At 39.0% G+C, this 15,586-nt stretch overlaps 1 protein-coding gene across 3 annotated transcripts in view; it reads right to left on the bottom strand.

The window, feature by feature from the left end:
* Positions 1–461: 461 nt before the first annotated feature.
* CREB3L1 (cAMP responsive element binding protein 3 like 1) overlaps positions 462–15,586 on the bottom strand; it is a 115,294-nt gene continuing 100,169 nt past the window's right edge. For 2 of the 3 annotated variants that reach the window (XM_089521527.1, XM_089521528.1), the window contains exons 7-12: positions 13,924–13,982; positions 11,123–11,191; positions 8,505–8,604; positions 5,539–5,659; positions 4,021–4,285; positions 462–2,500 (exon numbers count right to left, since the gene is read on the bottom strand). In XM_089521527.1, coding sequence (XP_089377653.1) covers positions 2,464–2,500; positions 4,021–4,285; positions 5,539–5,659; positions 8,505–8,604; positions 11,123–11,191; positions 13,924–13,982 — 651 coding nt within the window. In that variant the 3' untranslated portion in view covers positions 462–2,463. The remainder of the gene's footprint in view (positions 2,501–4,020; positions 4,286–5,538; positions 5,660–8,504; positions 8,605–11,122; positions 11,192–13,923; positions 13,983–15,586) is intronic. The other variant, XM_089521529.1, reaches the window with a different exon arrangement.

Below are 15,586 nucleotides of genomic sequence, written 5' to 3'. Positions count from 1 at the left end.
AGGATCAGCAAGTCCTTACTTGTAGCTAGGTATTTTCAGTTTAACATTCCTATAACTGTCTGGGAATTTTATCTTCATAGAAGGGCTTTTCAGAGTTCACACAATTGTTAGCACCGTTATATGTTAGCTCTATAGAGTTCTTGCACACCCTTAATTCCTTGAATTTTATTTTATTGTATTAAATATAATTAATGTACCATTAAGGTATAAAGCTTCTGCTTCAGGGCTGACACTAATGCAATGACAGACTTGTGAGAGAACCTACTGCTATAACAACACAAATAAAGCTGGTAGAGAAGCACTCTTTTTTTTTTTTTTTTTTTTTGCTTGAAGGTCTCTCTCTGTTCATGATAGGAGAGAGCAGTTATTCAGTGGATGATGGCAGGCCTGCATTTAACCAAACAATTGCTAAATTAATAGCTCATCAATATAAATATAATGAAATATCCAAACAACAGAGATGATGCTGCATCTTTTTTTTTAATTTTGCTGCTTGAAAGCAATTGCAGAGCTAGTAACAGGAGGAAAACAGTGATATATTAAAAACAGAACAAAGCAAACACCGGCTGGTAGACTAAGAGGAAACAGGAGCCTGCAAAGAGAGGAAGTTCACAGAGGCCAAGCCCGCAATAATTCTTAATAAAATACAATACAGAAAATAGGATCTGAGAGTCTCCAAAATACAATATCTTAAGGGATTGGCAATAATACAAAATAAGGTTCATTATGTACAAACAATTTCTGCTTTTGGTCTCTGTACAATGGTATGACTTGGAGGCACGCATGGACTATGTCCAGTAAAATTTCTGAATAGACAAAAAGATTGTGCACTAACTGACCAGTGGTTCTTTGTGCTAGCTTTGGGCTGGGAAAAGTGGAGTGTAGGGAGCTGCAGTGATGTATGTTGGCCCTGGTAAACCTGATTGAAGAATGGCTCTGAAGGGTCACTCAACTCCTATAAGAACTTAAAAGATTATGCGAATGTACTGGACAAGCTGACTGGGGAATTGTAGGAGTCACAGTACCAAAGAACAACTTTCCAAGCTCTGATCTCTGCGTATCTAAAAATGGAAATTTAGCTGAAGGCTGCTGATCTTTACATCTGTCCCAAATGGCACCAGGAAAAGAATACAAGAATGGAGTTGTCCAGCAAACATGTGTACATCTCTACAATCTCTACTGAAATGTCTGCATAAGAAACATTTGTGGATGTGGTTAGGGCTGACCTGTCTCCATAAGGTGATATGGAGACCTATCCACTTGTAATTTGATATTATAAGAAGGGCACTACAATAGCAAAGGAGAACTTAATTAAATCTGAATATCTGAACAAAACAGAATCAAAAGGCTCCTTGGAAGAAGGGTAAAGGAACTGAAAAGGTGATGTACTATAGTGATTCCTAATCCCATATGTGAGCTCCTCCATGACATTTATGTAAAAGTTTCAGGCACTGAACTGTGCATGATGTGTTCATCTTAGAAAAGATATGCATTTTTTCCACATTGATACATTCTTGTGAAAAACAAATGGAACTCAAATCATAACCTAAAAAGAAAAGACTCAGGATTTGGGCAAGAGGATGTGACACACTACTTTTGTAGCATATTACACACTCTTAGAAGCAAATACCATTAACACCAATGAGATTGATTTTCATTAAAGTGTGAAGCCACAATGATAATACATGGACTGATGTTATGAATTTTGATTTGTGAACTTTGTTTGATGGGGCAAGTTAAAACTTCCTTTGCAGACTATTCTGAATCTTATCTGGACATTTAATCATTATATTTTCCTTATCTTTCTGCCTTCATTTTCTTACAGCTTCTTGTTTTTTAATGTAACTTTGTTATACAAAAATTGAGACAATACAGAACACTATCTGACAAGGTAGAAATGACTTTTCCCCCTTGACACTGAGACAGATGTGACTGTAGAAAGTTTACACAGTACATCATAGGAATTGTATGGTTAGAAGTGGAGCACTTCTGGTGATGCTTTACAGAAAGAGGAAGGGATATGGCCATATTGATCAAGAGCTGGGGAGAAAACCAGAAGCCTGAGGCTATGTCTATGTTGCCAGGTACTATCTATGTGCATAACTGTGAATTTCAACAGAAAGAACAGCTTTGGCACTGGGGAACAAAGGAGAGAGTAGACAAGAGCCTGAACTCAAGGCCAATTAGAAGATGGAGCATCCTCTCCCACTTACAGTGCAATTCTATGCATATTCACACAGAAGTAAATCCCATTTGTCTAAATTTTTAGAAAGAATGTTTATGATTACAGCCCCAATCCCCCTACAGTGTAATCCCTCCTGTGCAGGTGGACTCAAGAGAAAGTCCCTCTGAGTTCAATGAGACTTACTCCCAGGTAAGTGTGCAGAGGATTGCTGCCTTTAATCATGCAGCTGGGAAAGGATCCTGCAATCAGACAGAAGAGGCCCTGAGGGCTGGCAGCTGCTACAAATATTCAGCTGCATCACTGGAGTTCCTCTCTCTGTAGAAAAATAAAAGAAAAGAACACAAACGTACAAGTCAATCATTTTGTTTCATGCAGTCTTCTCCCCACATCAAATTCAAATCTCTGATGGCTGCTCTCCCCACTATTTTTGGTTTGCTGTTCCAGGATGGTTGCTCAAATTTCTTTGAGGGTCCTTTTACTCCGAACTACAGGGGAAAATGGTTTTTGCTGTCATAGTTTCCACCAAGAATTGGGAGAGCTAGGGTGTCTTATAGTTTGGCCTGCAGCTCAGTGATAGAGCATGTGTTTTGGATGCAAAAGTCCCAAGTTCAGCCTCTTGCATTTTTAGTCAAAAGGGACATAAGGAGATAATGAGAGAAAAGTCTTCTGTTTGAGATGGTGGAGAATTGCTGCTTTAGCAGACAAGACTGTAGTAGAGGGACAAATAATATATCCTAGTATAAGACAAATTCTTAGCAATCCTCAGCAAAGAAGTTGCATGATCCTCTCAAAAGTATAATTGTCCAAGCTCAGTGGGAGAGTGTGGTCAATCCCAGCTGTTTAGGTCACAGTGCCTACATATTCCCTCTGTCCGATAAATCAACATATTCTTAACAATAAGAGGGCACATTACAACTATAAGCGTCAGGGGCACTAACTAGATTCGGGAGCAAATCAGATACTTTACACTTAGCATCCCAATATGAAAACAAAACAATCAGCTAGAAAAGACCTATTGAATCTGTGGGATATATATAAATGTTGACTTACTGAGCAATTGATTCAAGTGCCTAATCTAGTTTGGAATAGCAGTTGGATTTAAGATTAATCAATTTATTATGGCACAGGTTTGCATTTATGCCATATTCAATCTATTAGTGACCAAGGTATCATTAGGTTGTTGTTTTTGCTACAACAGCCTAATATGGCCTCAGGAAAGTGGGGAGGACGGGGGGACAGTGGTCACCAGCTTCCATGTCAATAGGCTACCCTGGATTTTAGCCCCCACAAAAAAAAAAAAAACTGAATGGGAGAAGAAACAATGTGACCAGTGGCTTACATGCCAGTAAAATGTTACAGGTTTTAAACTGAACTTCAAAGGACATATCCAAGCGGCCAAGCTCCATCCTCAAAATAGGTCCAGCACCTTGAACAGTTCATTTAAAGCTAATGCTAACATGAAGTTGAAGGCTTTCATGGCTATGTGGCCATGTTCTAGAACATGGCCACACATAGCCTGAAAAACCCACAAAAAAACTAAAGCTAATACTCAGAGCAGATTCACCAACCATCAACACTGAAGCCACTATATGCATGTCATTGGTGGGGGGAATTAGCTGAACTGCTTTTGTGTCTTTAACAGTAGCTTGATTGAAAGAAATCAGCAGTGAAGGCTTTGAATCCAGGGAAATAAACATTCTCAGCAGCTGGTGTGTATTAGATTAGTTAAAAACTCAGAAATGGGGGTACAGTGTTAAAAAAAAACTTGATGACCCTATTGAGAATCTGTACTGAGATGGAATATTTGGTAAATATTGGGAAGTGAGCCTGCTTACCTCTTACGGATCTGGTCCTTCAGATGAGAGAGAGTGGAGCTGGTCTCGTTCTGCTTTGGCCCCTCCTGGTAAGATTTATGCAGATATTTGGCTGTTTCATGGGCCACAACCAAGGGGCTGTGGCCAAGCACTGGAGATTGGTGCTCTTCCTCCTCATTTTTTTCAGCTTCCCACTTTTCAGGATGCTCCACAGAGATAAAGGAGCTGTAGCCCTCTTCTAAGGAGCCCCTATGCTCATCATAGAACAGAAGGCTTCGGGACTGAACTGCAAAAAGGACAGGTCTATTAGGTGCTAAGAATAAGATTTTGTAATGGCAATGGGTTGTTCTAGCTGCCTACCATTTATTTAATATTCTACTCATCAGATACATTTGTACACTTCCTTTCCTCCAATGAATTCAAGGCAGCATTTACGGCTCTCTTTTTCTCCACTTTGTTTTTGCAACAACTCTATGAGATAGTTCAACCTGAAAGAGAGTGACTGGCTCAGGGTCAACCAGGGACATTCATGGATCACTGAGGATGAGAAGCTGAATCTCCCCAAGTCCTAATCCAGCCCTCTAAACATTATACCATTTTGCCAAGTGCTAGAACACATGAACATATGCACCCACAGTATACTCAAACATCCTGTCCATCTGCTATAATTATATTGCAAGGTTCTAAGTTAGCCTCCCCCACAACGCCATGCCTTTTAAGAGCTCCATAGCAAACAGCAATTCATTGAACATAACACTTCCCTGCTGCATCTCTACCTCAGCAAAAGCTATACATATTCAATTTCTGCCTGTCATGCAATTATTAGAGCTAGGATAGAAAAAAAAGTGGCAACTAAAATATATATAATACTCTGGAACTACTTCAATGAATTCATAGGGTAGGTTAAGAGAACAACCCTAAACAAAAGCAGTACCCTCTCCTTTGCAGACTTCCTGAAGCATCCAGATCTGTTTCTGGACAAAGTGCATTGGAAAATGTTCTTGATCTTTCCCAGGAGTATAATGCATTTTCATACGTGATGTTAGAAGTGTGTTTTGGTTTTCCTTTCCCATAGGATTTTTTTTTTTGGCACTACTCCTCTGTCACAACACTCTGACAGTGAACTGACATTTTTCTGAAGCTCACTTTGATGATTTATCTTACAGACACCTCCTGCTTATTTGTTCACCTCTCCTCAGAGTGGAAGAAATGGGGATGGAGCACAGAGCTGAGAAAAGGAAGAAGGGATCTTTGGGAAGACAAATAGGCCTGGCTGGCATGAAAATAATAAACAATAGCCAACAGCTCTGGAGGGAAATGAAAGAGCAATGCACCACTGTAATGGAATGAAGAATTTTTATAAATATAATAAAATGAATGGAAGTTGGTCCAAAGCTTGGAAACATTTTTTGGACTACAACTCCCAGAACCTCTCAATCAGGATAGCCAAAAAAGTAATTTTTCCAAGCTCTGGACTTCTTGTAGCTCTAGCTCTTCCAGAGGGTAATAAGAACAACATCAGCCTCAAATTTTACTCACTTTTACTGCTTGTGTAAATGTCTGGCACTGGAGCTGTTTTTACTGTCTGTGACTTTGCAGAGAATTCTGGGAGACAAGGCACCAGGGAGCCCAGCACTAGGACAAAGCACAAAACTAGTACCTGTGAATGAGACATGGGAGAAATAGCCAATGTAGACAGTTAAGAGAAATGTTCTGTACACCTGCATTCATACAGGGCATCCAAAGAAGAAAGTGTATGGGGTGGGCATTTCAAATTATCACCATACTTTTGTGTGGTGGAGGAGGGCAGAGGCAGCATGATTCAGTTACTGAATACAGATTTACTTGAGTATTTACTGATATGTGTGTCATCATTACATGAGAATTTTGATGTTACAGTTGCAGTCAAGCCAAATTCTCTGTCATCTAGGTTTTAGTGCTAACAGTATGCATGGCATTACAATACTTCTTTATGGTGTTTTATCCTGCCAGTCTTCCAAGGAGCACATAGCAACATAACTCATTCCAGCTATTCTGTGTGGTAGGTTAGGCTAGAGATCATGGCTGGCTCAAGGTCATCCAATGAACTTTTTGGCTTTGTGAGACTTGAACCTGGAACTCCCATGTCTTAGGACTCTTTCATACACTAGAACTATGGTACTATGATTCCACTTTACCATTGCAACATCCTACAGAAGCCTGTGATCTGCAGTTTAGGGAGAAGCATTTAGTCTCAGCTAGAGTTTTTTTCTAGTACCTCACCAAGTTCCAAACCCCTGGATTCCATAGGATGCAGCCATTACATCCCATTTGTACTACTGTAGCAACTGCTACAATCCTATTGTGTGAAAGGGTCCCTAGTCTTGATATTCTAAACATGATATCCTCAGAAACAGTATTTAGACACCACTAAAATTTAGGAGGTTTATTTCTTATTTATATATAGTTGGTACCATTTTCCCTAGCTGGGTTCCTCTGTTTAACAGCTGTATGGTGGACAAAAGGACAAGTGATAGTGAAAACATTCTTTCCTACATTTCTGTCTGTGGCAAAAAAGTTAATGTTAAGAACATCTACCAGAAAAGAAAAAAGGCTCCCTAGGTTCACAATTTAGTTCATTAATTAAAACCACTTCATTCACAATAACATAATAGTAAAAAGGTTCTATATAGAGTATGATGTTCAGCAGCAAAAAAACATGGCATTCTTCATCAAATAATATACAGTCACTGTGAGGGGGGAAGTTGTTGGAAAAAAGGGAATGTTTATATCTCCTTGCTGCTTAGGCAAAGCAGTGTATCAGGAGGTTTAATGAGGGCAGAAAAAGTTAATAATAGGAGTGGGAGTGGGGAGGAGATGCAGCATTGAAGAACCATTTGCATATTTCCTTCCAGCTTTTAACTATTAAAATGCCAATTGCTTTCAGAAGTGGGGTAAATAAATGCCCATCTGCCCGTCCTCTGACAAAATGCATGCCATACGAATAATTTGATGTCCACATGTTCAATAATGTGCGTCCTTCCATATACTACAATAAATGAAATGTGATAGCTCTTTTGTTGGATTTTGAAGACTTTTTTGTTGTCCCGCCCCAAAAAAGGATTGCTATTTGTTAGGAGATCAACAGTAGCATAAACTCCTGACATTTATATACCTGGAGTCAAAAGTCAAATTAACGTAAAATAAAAGACTACCTGGCCTCTTTCTAAAAAAAAACCCCAAAAAAACTACAGATAGAGGTGAATCAGGAAAATGGTACTGCCTGTAACCAGTGTGTGTGTGTGTGTGTGTGTCAAACACTTTTTCTGTGTCAGTTCACAGTATGTCTAGCCCTGCTTAGTGGGAGGTTAGAATTATATATTAATGGATAGCAAGAACAACCCAAGTTACATTAGTGGGGATTAAAAGGCAATAAGAATACAAATCCTCTTGATAGTAGGGATGGAAAATGTTATTCTCTCTCTCTCTCTCTCTGAGTGCAGAGAAGGTGCAGAGTAGGAGGGACATTACTCTAAACAAAGCCATTCAAAGTAATTCAGCCCTACTATTTTTGCACTGTAGGAAACAACACTACAGTTGTGGTGTGGGGGTTTCAGTGTGGGTAGGCAGGGCCAAAGCAAAATCAAACAATTTTTGTCTGTTTTGGGATCCAAAACCAGCACAGAGATTTAATAAATAATAATAATAATAATAATAATAATAATAATAATAATATCCTGCCTCTTTCGTTTTGGGGATCAAGGCAGGTAACAACAAAGTTTGTAAAATACACAACAATAAAAACAACAAACCCCACAAGAACCCGGCCCAACCCTCCCACCCAAGTATAATATTAAACAATAAAACATCTTTAAAATATACATAACGATACATCAAAATTAATAAACAATCCACAAATGAGAAAAATAATAAGAGGTTCTGGACATTATCAATCGGGGAAGGCCTGCCAGAAGAGAAAGGTTTTTGTCGCCTTTTTGAAAGCCTCGAGTGAGGATAATTGGCGAATCTCTTTCGCCAGGTCATTCCAAGTTTTTGGAGCGGTGGCAGAGAAGGACCTCTGAGAGGTCACTGCCAATCTGGTCTTTCTAGGTTGTAAGAGTTTTTTCCTGGAGGATCGGAATGTACGGGAAGGATTGTATGGGAAGAGGAGTTCCTTCAAGTAGACTGGATCCAGGCCACGTAGGGCTTTATAGATGATAACCAACACCTTGTACTGTGCCCGGAAGCTAATAGGCTGGGGAGTCTGAGGTCTATAGAGAATATCCACTTCTGCAATGACCAAAAAGAAAAGAAAAAGAAAAGACTTGCACAGACTTAAATTTGACTTATGCCTGTCTAAGTCACAGGATGCCAGCCAGAATTTGCAGTGAGGACCACCTTTGCTGGTTATAAATATATATATACTACAGTTCTAACATGTCCTAGGAAGGTAATGAGATGTGTGTACACAAAGAAATACAGCTCAGTTCTATGAAAATAAGGAATGGATAACATGCAGACTTTACCATCAGGCAGGTCCCTGTCTGTGTGGAAGCCATTTTGTATGGCCTTGAAACCTTCCCTGTTACCAAAGTTTGTAGCTTCTGTAACTGTTGGAGGAGAGTCCTAGGAAAGAACAATTTCTTTTTTAACATTACAAGAACATACTTTTTTAAAACTAAGGAAATTACAAAATTCTGTAACCACAACAAAAAAATATAAATAAAACCAAGGAAATTATATGAAACCAGACCCAGACCAAAAACATTACAAATTCAGAAAACAATATTATGTCCCCCAGTACAGGAATACTAAATGCAACTTAAGTTATGAAGTATAAATGTTAATTAAACATTATTTTTGAAGATGCAAGAGCTCAGTAAAATCATATATAAACAAAACATGAAAGAGGATGCTTCCCTAGCACTAGTACCAGTTTTGTATAGACCATTTAAATTTAATATGGAAGGTATCCTGGGAACTGTCCTGCCATGATGACAGGATTCATGTATTGTGAGCAACAAATAAATGCAAATTATTGTAATTGTTAGTGCTAGTTTAATATTTTGAGGCTTTATTGCTGGATATTCCCATACTGAGTGCTCTCTTTAAAAATAAATGGTGACTACCATTGTAGGATGTGATATAATTGCTCCTCCTCACATTGAACCATAAATTTAAAGCAGGACTGAAATATGTAGAATTGGAAGTGGTTTTACAATGGTTGCTTTGAGGCATGCAAACAGTATTACCAGGAAGGATGGGAACATGAAGGAGAAGTATCTAGTATCAACCAAAAATATGAAGAAATTACACATTTTGTGAAGAGGTACACACACAAATCCACATGCTGTCCAGCAGATGGCAGGCATCAACCATTCTCACAGCTACTCAGTATGTTACTGAAAAACATTCAACTGCTAGAAAAATAAAAACAGAGAATATGCTTGACACTTCCTGCATCTCTAGGGAGCATCCTCTAACCAAAAAGGTAGAAGGAGGCCCTGCTGTTAGGCAATCAGAGGCAATGAGTGTGACAAAGAACCTTTGAATGAGGGCAGAGAGTGCACCAAAGGCCCTGAAAAGCTCAAGTGCAAGGTCAAGTGTGCTGATAAGATTAAATACGAGGACAGGTTCTGGATAAAAGGGTCATTGATTATACTTTTCCCTATATGACTGAAGCCTCACACATTAAAGAAATCTCTGCATCCAATTGGAAGAGCTTGAGAAGGGAGCATCTCAGGCTGTGACTGTGAAGGCACAAGAAGAGGAATTGAATAGTACTGAATGCTTCTTAGGAGGTTAATGCTTCATTCCTGTAGAAAGGAAACAGGTTCTTTGGGCTGAGGGGGCTACCAGATGGGACCATGCTGTTTTCTATCATGGCTACATGAAATGGATATTTGTCTTCTCTCGAAGCATAAAAGGGAACAAATCCTTTGGGAAGAGAGACTGTTGCCTGGGAATGTGGGGGTCCCATGGACTTTGCAGGTGACTGCCCAGCTTATGGCAAGAACTCCCCCTCACTTAGCTAATTCCAGAGAGGCAGCTAAAGGCACAGGAGGGTGGAGGAAGAAGAGGAACAGACACATGCCTGTTCCTACTCTTCCCCTGCCCTCCTGCCTCTCCATGTGCCCTCAGAAATGGCTTTGATGTGTGCCATAGGCTGAATCACCACCATGGTCTTAGGTTGCTCATGCCTTTAGGAGGCACTCTTATTTCTTCAAAAAACTTGGGGAAAGGACCTGTAGAGAGTAGGATTTCACTCATTGTTCCTTTCTCCATGCAAGGATCTCATAGGGTCCAAATAACTTCAAATTCAACTGGTTATATTCAGTCTTTACATATAGTGCTTCCAGTGATGCTATCACAGAGCAAACCCTTGGCCAGGAATAAGAGCCTTTCTCTACACAATGCAGGGAGGAGGGCAAACCCAACAGGGGTGAGTCATCCCATGTGAAATAAGAGAAGTAAAACATCACCACCTCAAGAGTTCCTTTCCCTAAAACTATTAAACCTAGAGTCTCAAATTGCTTAATATGCCAATAAACTCTTCCAAGAGTTCAGCTTCTGCCTGTGATATTTCTGGTGTCATGTATATGGTTAATCAGGATCACCATGGCTTCCTCCATTCAATGTCTCTCCTTTCTTCTCTTCTTTGCCTTCAACTCCAGACCTGACACTGATGATCAGCCTCACACTAGAAGACATTCCTAGGTAGATTTCAGCTGAGCTGGCAGACAGGTAGGGCCAAGGCCAAGGGGAATACTGAGAACATGAAGAAACTATCAAGTAGAGATGTGGAGGCACGTTCAGTAGCAAAGTTTGAATAACAGAGTTGAGAATGGAATCCACTAAAGTGGGAGGGACAGAGAGAAGAAGACTGTCTGCTTCTCCCAAGCTTTGTTGAAAAGTTTCATCCTGAATGTGTCAACACAAACATTCTTCACTTACTAACAATATGCAGCTGACTTGCTGTTGATATTGAAGAACAAGGAGGGTGGGGGGAACGAAGAATTGAAAAAAGGCCAAAATCTGCCAAGAAGAAAGTTTATCTTCCCCTTCTCTGTTTGTTCACAACATTCCCCTGACATCTCTGCTTGGCAGCACCTTTCAGCCAACCCGCAAATTTAATTCCACTCACCTATTGGCATTTTCTAACGTCTCTACTTTTTTCCACAATTCATTATTCTCAGATGTGTATGATTCAACCCTGCAAAAATAAAAATGAACCCTTGTTACAAAAAATATCCTCCAAACTGAGGACACCGTTCCCCAGAATCTACTTCGTAAGGACTAGACATGAGAATTAATGGGCACATATTTGTTCAGGAAATAGCAGCTGGGAAGAAATTCAAACAGCTTGCGGGAGGTGGGGGAGTAAATCTTTCTCCTTCTCCATCATCATTTGAAAAATGGATTATCTGATGCTTCTGTCTGAATTTCAAAGGCAACCTGTAAGTGCAGCTTTCATCAATCTGGTGCCCATCATGGGTATTGTACTACAGTTTCTAGCCATCTATGCTGATTGAGGGTTATGGGTATCCTAGTCCAGAGCATATAGAGAACACCTCAGGATAGAGAAGGCTGCTGTCTTGGTTATGTTGTCATGCACACGCAAGCTCTCACACATGTGCACACACCAGTCTTTTCCCTAAAATGCATTTAATGTTTTTTTTTAAAAAAAAAAATATGTCCCATCTTTCTCTCAATATGGGACCTAATGTTGCTCCCAATGAGTTAAACTAAAAAACATTTAAAACAATAATTATAATACAAAAAGTTAAGCAAACAACTATATTAAAAACATCAATCTAAAACAATTTGAAAAGGCCTTAAATCGATAAAAAAAATTCAATACATCTCAATTAAAAGACCTTCTGTGTCACACAGTTAACATTCAGACACCTAAGTATACAGAAAGATCTTCAACTGTCAGTGGGAAGAGAGCAGATTGCTATTTAACACTACAATTTACTAAGAAACCCTGGCGCAGAAGCCTGAAATCTGAAGGGAAAAAAACTCAAATGTAACTGAATGAGGAATAGTCCTGGATTATTGTCCCATTTAAGCCCAAGACAGTTCTGGTCCCCAGGACATAATACAGGCCCAAGAAATTGTGCTGCAAAAATGAAAATACTTCTATCAGACCACTCGCATTGCCTACTCATGCTGGTCTTTTGAGCTGGCCCCTTAAAGAGACAAATCTTGTTTGTCCCTTTGTCTTCATTGGCACCCATTCATGCCAATGTGTGCCTCTTAGAGACACAAACAGAAGTGTGCACTTCATGCACTGCCCCCCTGATCTCCACTGGGGGAGGCATTAGATGTGTTTGAAGGGGATGGCTGAAACTACAGGTTTGGAAGGTGACAAGTACCTTTGTCTCAATAGAGGGAGTTTTATAGTACCTACCCTTGCTCCACAATCTTTTAAGGATTAAAGTTACAGGAGCCCTGTCTCATATCTCACTTGTCAACTCTGTTTGCTATAGACCTCTGAAATATGCTAGGCGAAACTAAGAAGATTGTCACTGGCCCCAAACCATCTAGCTTGAAGAAGTCTGACGCACCCTTTCCCAAAGTAAGATGAATGAGACAGTAGAGAACCCACAAAGAATAGCATATTTGATAGAAAACTCAATGCCACTGACATCTCACCCTTTAGCAAATTCTATTGACGGAAACAGGGTTTAAGGAATTTGTATGCTGTAACATCTCTGGCTTCTCTTCCATCTTTATTCAGCAATTTATAGTGGTTGGGAAACCACACTGTAAACTCAGGGATTTTAAAAGTGGCCTACAGAGAATAACATTTCTCCTCTCATATTCGTGTTTCATTTACATAACAGGAATATGGTTTGATTTTAAGTTATATTATAAAACACATAACATTTCACAAATTTATTTATTCAATTTGGATTCCACTCTCTGGGAAACTGGTCGACTTCACAAAGCATGAGTAATGAAGAACCTTGTACAGTGTTAACAGACAGTGGCACTAACAATTATTATTATTATTATTATTATTAACCTTTATCCAGCCTTCCCAAACCCACTTTCTTTCTGATAAATTGGATAACAACTGCCATCACTAATAACCCATAAGGGCTGAGGTCACTGTGGATGATAGGAATTGTGTTTCAAAACATCTCCAGGGCATCAGCTTGAAGAAGCCTGACATAAGCTTTCACAGACTAGAGTCCACTTCATCAGAGCCATGAAGTGTTATTCAGAGCTGTGGGTGTGTATTATCTATTATCTGTCAATAAATATATTTAATACATTGATTTTTAAAAAAATAATTTTTAATTTTCTATAAGTACAAATCAAAGTCCAACTCATATACAAACTTTCATTCTTACTTCCCTTGCCCCCCCACTCCCACTCCTCCCTTAAACAGTCATTCTGCATTCTCTCTTGACTTCCTAATAATACAATACAGTGGTTATTTCTTTTTCTTTTTTTTAATCTTATACCAGTTTGAGCAGTTTCTTTTAGTTCATTCCCATAACCTTCAGTTTGGAAGGGTTTCACTTCTGTCCTCTTTTAACCAGCATTATCCCTCCCTTGTTTGTTCTAAATTCATTGTTATATTCCTATTGATGATTTCTGTACCTCGCATAGTTTCATTATTTCCCCCCATTTTTTTCATATTGTTGACTTGTTTTTCCATTAATATACATTGTTAGCCACTGCAAGACCCATTTTGGAGAGAAAGACAGAATATAAATTTAAGAAATAAATAAATAGGATATTAGGGTAACAAGTGAACCCTAAAGAAAGAGAGATTTGTGTGGGATGTCACATAAAAGAATGTGTGCTTTTCGAAAAGGTTTGCCATCTTGCAGATCCAGTAATATTCAGGATTCAGTCAAGTGCATGAGAAATCAGTGCCCTTGCTAGTTTAAAATTAAAGAGACTGCTCAGAAAGCAGAACCAACTTACTTTTTCTCCAGACACTCCACATATTCTTTCTTCTTTCTCCGACTCTCTTGAGCAGAAATCTGAAGAATGATGGTGGAAATATTAGTGAAGATCAAACTAAACCTGATGCAGAAATTTGTGACCCATATGTGTTTTTATTAATTTGAAAACAGTTGCAGCAGTTTGGATCAGAAACATTGCCCTTCAAGAAGTCAACTGTGCCCACCCCGATGAAGTTATTTGTGTTGCTGGGGGATATTGGCAGGTAGCTGTATGGTTTTCCTGGGTTCAAATATCAGTTTCAGAGGGAGGGAAAGCCATGGAAGGAAAGAGTTAAAGGCTCCTCTCATAGCCCATTAGCCCCAATCTAACATGGATTCCTTGCTGCTCTTTTAAATTAAATAAGTAGAGATCATTGGAGTTCCTGTTCTTGGATTTGTTTATATTACACCAAGTTTGTCCTTAAGATAGGCCTTTTGACACATCTACGGTGACAATATGAAAAAGAGGATAGTGTTTCTGTATCCATTAAAGTTGTGGAGAAGAAGAAATTTCTATAGGTGTTCTCTTTTTAACATGGTCACACCTAGTCATGAACATTCTCTCACAGTCCTTTTGTTGAGACAGAAAGTGCATGGTAGTTAAGATCTGCTTTTTGTACTTCACTCGTGCATCACCCACATGAGAAGATGCTAATAACAGCAGCAGGAATGTTTTTATACCACACTCTGCTACTTCTATATCCAAAATGTCTTACTACAGCCTGCATGTATATACCTAAACTGTGGATCAATTAAGTTCATGTCTAAGTAAAAAACTACTACCCTGTTATGTTCATCAGCCAGACCACAATTCGAAGGGACACATACACAAGGTTCTACACTCAAGAGACTCAGTTCAAAAAAGAAAGATCTCTGCTTGAAGCATAGAAAGTTATCTCTAGTCAGGTCAAACAAAACTAACCCAGATGGAATAGTGGTAACAGAGGATAAGTATATTTATGCCAGATGGAGATCTTGGCTGGGAAACCATTTCTGAGTCACAGTTAGTTTGAGGCCCTAGTGCATAATGTGGCTTTGTAATACAGGAACTCACATTTTTTACTGATGCACAATTAGTATTAATATTGATTTGCTAAGAACTGGTTGCTCATTCCCTTAGCTGGGAAAAAAATCCTCCTCAATAGTTATCTGATGATACCAACCATTCTTGTTGTCTGTTATGAATAACTATTTGTAAGAGAGTAAGTGATACACTGAAACATGTCTTGGTGAAGTGATTCATTTATATCTACTGTACCTTTAATGATAATGTAATTTTATCTGGTTTTGTAAATTCTGCAGTTGGACAGCCCAAATGTTGTTATGAAAAAATAGAAATGATGATAAATGCCCCTGATTCATTTCAAGAACATATTACAGGAACAGATACAATAGTTGCATATTGTATATTGTTGCACTGATGGGGACTGAAGTGATTGTGAGAAAAGGATGAATGAAGTATAGTGCAAAGGATATGCATGCATGAGACCGGATGGAAAAAGAGATTTAGGTCTCCTCCAGACAGGGCAAATGTTGATGGAGGTTGAGGTATTTGTAGTGATAGTTTTTGGCAGGAAAGGGGTGTATGTTAAATAACCAGACACTATTTCTGTTGCCCCTGTTGGCTCTCTTCTATGTCCTGC

The sequence above is a fragment of the Sceloporus occidentalis genome, unplaced genomic scaffold (genome assembly GCF_023333645.1).
Source record: "Sceloporus occidentalis isolate IW3139 unplaced genomic scaffold, rSceOcc1.0.p SCAF_4, whole genome shotgun sequence".
NCBI classification, from domain to species: domain Eukaryota; kingdom Metazoa; phylum Chordata; class Lepidosauria; order Squamata; family Phrynosomatidae; genus Sceloporus; species Sceloporus occidentalis.
The sequence above is the reverse complement of the archived record's forward strand: the minus strand, read 5'-3'. Positions and strand labels throughout refer to the sequence as shown.